The following is a 5,000-nucleotide window of genomic DNA, read 5'->3' as shown; positions in this document are numbered from 1 at the left end:
TGGTGGTTGGTTTTGTTCAACTGAGTTGTTCTGTAATTCTGTAACCTAAGTGAGTCCTCTGTGTACTACAACCTGACAGACAAAGCAAGCACTTATGTGGAGAATACGTAGCAAGCTAATAGCTATGCTGGTGCATTCTCTTCAGTGAGCTAACATTTATTTCATTTTTGTGGTAAACCCTGTTTTCTGTATATTCCTTGCCTGCCTGCATTTCCCATATAGTTTGCTGCAGAGGAAAGCGATAATGGTTTTGGTTTTTTCAGTGCATTTCACCATATGTTTGTCATTTTAATTCCATCTACAGTAACTTCTCCTACTATATATTAAAAGTAGCCTGTGTACATATGTTGCCCATGTGTTAAGAGTTTCATATGCACTTGTTTTTACTGTAAACCTTTGACAGAAGTAGAGAGTCGTTCAAGGTCATTTTGGAATATAGGTATCATACACTACAGTACTGACCTCAGAAATACCTACTTGATGAGGGTAGTATTCATGAGAAGCCTTCAGAGGAGGACCTTTGGCATGCTTACTGCCCTACTTTCAAATTAATCCCATGTCAGTACGACTGGTTCTGTGGATGCTTTTTATTCCTTTAGAGTATATAATTAGTTTTGATAAAAACATTCAGACTACCAAAGGTACAGAGAGAGAAGCTGGAGGTTTTCCTTTACAAGAAGGTATTCTATTTTTGTAATGGATCTGTTTGTAAACAGCCACTCAGATGACCTCTGGAGTCATCCTAGGCACTGATTTTACTGAAAATAAAATTCTATAGTGATCTGCCATGTAGCATTTCTAGTCCAATTTAGATACAGTATGTTTGATTTGCTGGAAACTGACTGATCCACTTTATTTCCCTCTTGTAAGGGAAGAGTTAGGATCTTTTTATTCAGCACCTTAACATAGTTGTGTGTAATGTATTCAAAAGCATACCAGTTCAGAAAACCAAAAACAAATGACGCAACAAGCGTGGCTGAGGCAGGTGTGTACAAAGTTTATAGCTATCTCTGTCAAATTCTTTCAGTGAGATCAGAATCTTTACAAGTCACTATGGCCCTTCTCTCAGAGCAACTTTCCACGTGGGCCTGATTACAAAACACTTGCTTTTCTGATGCGAGTAAATCACTGTGTTCTAACGGGTTGAACGCCATCACCCCAGCTTCATTTCATTTTTCCTTTTAAAACTCTCTTGCTCTTCTGAGCTGAAAATCCATTAACCCAGTGAGCCAGCCAGGATGTCTGCCTGTTTTTAAAATTTGAAAAATCATTTATTTTCAGAAGCCCAACGTTAGTGAAAAACATACCCACCAGCTTAGGCTATGGAGCAGCTCTTAATGCAAGCTTGCAGGTAAAAAATACTAAATTACTCTTTCTTTGCACACACTGATGTTGTTATGTGTGACGTATTTAATTTCCTGTTATAGAAATTACATTCTTACCTATGTTTATGTTTATGTGGACCTGGTGGTCATTCTAAATAGTTGGATTTATCATCCAAATCAGTTGTACTACCTAGCACTGCAAAAAGTACTAGTTCTTATTCATGCTACTTTTGATGTGAAGAAGCAAGAAGGACACCCTGTGGCAAAATCTGGAACACTCAGTTTTGCTGCTAACGTTAGATTGATAGAAGCTTTTGCAAATGCATGTGGATATGCATTAATATTTATCCAAGCTGTCATAAATGATTTCACATCATAGTGTTGGGGAACATGGTGCTCATGGCAAAAACTTTAAAGTTTAATTATAATGTATAATTTTTATGCAGAAGAGGCAAATGTCAGGACTTTTTTGAGTTAAGTTCTGGTCATTTTTTAAAGTATAGCAGCTGCCTGCATTATAAAGGAGCCATACATTGCATGGAAGGGCATAGGGGTTAAGTGTAATTTGAAGTCAAAAAATAATGTAAAACTAGAAAGTGCTATGAATATTGGAACATAATAATGAAAAATAATGAAACCTGTGTCAGAGAAATAGTAAACTGGAAATAGAGATGCTGTTACATTCAGAATGTGAAAACTGGAAAAGGCACAAAATCCTTCTGACTACCTCTACGACTACCCAGAATAAGCTGCTTTGTGTGTGTACATTCACACATGTATGAACATTCAGAAGCTATTTGTATATGTATGGACTAATAATTTTATTTTTACTCTTCATTTTGGTAGGCTGCACTGGCAGAGAGTAGTTTACCATTACTTAGTAACCCAGGATTGATAAATAACGCATCCAGTGGCTTACTGCAGGCAGTCCATGAAGATCTCAATGGTTCGCTGGATCACATTGACAGTAATGGGAACAGCAGTCCGGGCTGCTCTCCTCAGCCTCACATGTAAGTGCAGTTAGCGTCCCTTCAAGAAAAAAATGCCTTAGTCTAAGACACAATATTACTCAAAAGTACTTTGAAACATGGTAAGTGAAACATCTGGAAGTATATGTTTGAAACTAAACATTTATGTTACAGCATTTAAATAAATGAGTCTTCATTTGCTTTGTAGTAAATTGGTGTAACCTTGCTTTTTTTTGCCTTTTATTTTTTTTAACCTCTTCAACTTGCTTGTGAGCACCGAATGTAACAGGAGGCTGATCTCGGTGGTCATTTTCACAGTCTGGTTTGTAAAGTACAGTCAGAATGTTCATGTTGGAATTAGTTGTAATTTTAACTATGAGTCTCTAAACCATTTATGAACTGTAGTAGAGATATTGCCCATTTATATAAACCATAAAATGAAAAGTTTAACTGTTGCCCACAGTTTACATAGAAGCCAGTAAAGTGTAACTTTTTGCCTGCCGTATAAATCAGTGTAATTACATATTCAAGTTTAATTACTGGTGCATCTGTATTGGCAAGGTTTATATGTTATATTTTATGCAAGACTACGATTCCTATTAATATTTAGCAGCTAACTATATCATTAATTACTCTAAAATCTTTCCCCTACCATCTTTTTAATGGAGCTGAGAGAGTGGAAGTATTAAAAATTGATGTATTGTGGATTTCAGAAATGTGTCTGAAGCTTTAGAAATGCCTGGCCTTAATCAGTGATGTCAAACATGGCAGTTTCTTGTTTACTAAATAGTAAAACATGTATCTTGGAGGTATTGTTTCCCAGGTTATTTATATAATAATTAGCAGTGTGATATCTAAGTAGACATAGATTTAAGTTTACTGTAGGATGATTTCTAATGTGTATGTACAATATGGACTTTGTGTTTAAAATAGCTGATCCAATTTGCCTTTTTTCATTCATTTTCTCGTTCACATTTTTAACGTTAATTTTAATTTCTAGACTGGGATATTTAGCAATAAGAGTAATTGAGACCAAACTCCCTTTTTACTTATGCTCTGGTGTGTAGAGAATCCATTTTGATCCAAATCTTTTTTTAGTGGGAATATTTTGCCTAGTTTTTATTCTTTTGTTTGGCATGTTAATGTATCCATGATCACACAGAAATGTTTATTGTCACACATTTAATTGTTTTATTGCACATTTATTCTACTTGCCTTTGAAAATAATACACTGTGAACATTCATGTATTTTATCAGGTTCCAAACCATTACTTTTTCAAAATGGAAAAATTTGTCTTTTGGAAGTGTCTTTAGATGTATTAAATAATACAAAAGAAGTAATAAAACTTGAAGTAGAAAGAACATGAATATATGCTCTTGAGAGTAACACTACTCTAAAACAAGTAAAGTGAGCAATCAGACAAAAGTTTTTATATCCCATGCTTTATGCTATCAACCATGCAGTGGGTAGCTTGAGGCCTTTTACTTTTAGCAGTTCTCCTGAGTATGCTAATGCTCTCTTCCTGTATAAAATGCCAAGACAATAAAACTTTAAAGAGCAAACAAGAGTTAGATCATGTGTGTTAAAAACAGCTACTTTACAGAAAAGAATGACACTTGCTATTAAAGTTGTTTTCTAAGTGTTTGGCAGATGTGTTTACATATCCTGTGTACTGTCTGCCATTCTGATGGATAAACTGAGATATCTGTGCATATGATTATGTAGATATGGCTACATTTATAGTTGTGTTGATAGCTAAAATACCGCATATTGTTGCCTATAAAAAAAAGGGAAATAACTTGAGTTACGCCCTAACTCAAGATTCAGCCTTCCTCTCTCATTTCTATGGTACGTCATTTGTCAAAACAGACAGTTTTGGGGCTTGCCATGCTGAGTCTTTTGAAACTTATGACTCTCAGTTCTTGAGAGATTGAAGCAGCAGAATGTAAATGCATTGAGATACCAGTGGAGAAAGAGGTTAAGCTCATTCATCCCTTGCACCAAATTTAGCGCAAGATTGCTGGCCTTCTGTGAGACCAAGAATTTTCAGCCAAAAGATACAGGCTAGGACTAGATACCTGTTCATTTGTGAAATTTTTGCCTTCTCCTTGCTGATGGAGCTGAGAATATAGAAAAGGAACTGAATGCAATTTACAAGGAAAAGTCAAGGAAGGAAGAGGCTTGTGCAGGAGGCAGAGGACCAAGGAAGAAGAGAGGCCTCTTCCTTGTCTCCATTGACCAGGGCCCCTCAGTTTATTAAAGGGTATGACTTAAGGAAATGAGAAAAGAACATAGGGGAAAGCATGACAGAAGTAAAATAAATCAGGAATAGGGCAAACAGTGAAGACATATTCTAGATTCTACATTACATTCTACATTAGATTCTACATAGATTACATAATCCCAGGCTTTGTGGGTTTTTAGATGAAAAATATTTAATACACTAGAAAAAATATATTTTACTGCCAAAAGCATCCACTTACTTGTAGCTTGCAGAGAAGGTTCACCCAGGCGGTCTGGGTGTTTCCCCCCTACAGAAGTGTTGTTGAGGGTGTCATAATTACTGCACTCACCTATGAAGTCAGTGGTTCTGTTAATCTCCAAGTAGATGAAACCTCCATGTCCTGATTCCCAGGAAAGTGGATTAGCCATGATACCTGGAATATGCTGAGCAATTACATTGCCTGCCATCTTGAAGTTGGCACA

At 36.1% G+C, this 5,000-nt stretch overlaps 1 protein-coding gene across 1 annotated transcript in view; it reads left to right on the top strand.

The window, feature by feature from the left end:
• LOC104408698 (forkhead box protein P2-like) overlaps positions 1 to 5,000 on the top strand; it is a 126,611-nt gene that overhangs the window by 93,851 nt on the left and 27,760 nt on the right. Inside the window, 2 exon segments of the mRNA XM_010018369.1 lie at positions 1,282 to 1,351; positions 2,172 to 2,335. Of these exon segments, the coding sequence (XP_010016671.1) occupies positions 1,282 to 1,351; positions 2,172 to 2,335 (234 nt within the window).

This window comes from Nestor notabilis, unplaced genomic scaffold, assembly GCF_000696875.1.
Source record: "Nestor notabilis isolate BGI_N333 unplaced genomic scaffold, ASM69687v1 scaffold25337, whole genome shotgun sequence".
NCBI classification, from domain to species: domain Eukaryota; kingdom Metazoa; phylum Chordata; class Aves; order Psittaciformes; family Psittacidae; genus Nestor; species Nestor notabilis.
The sequence above is the reverse complement of the archived record's forward strand: the minus strand, read 5'-3'. Positions and strand labels throughout refer to the sequence as shown.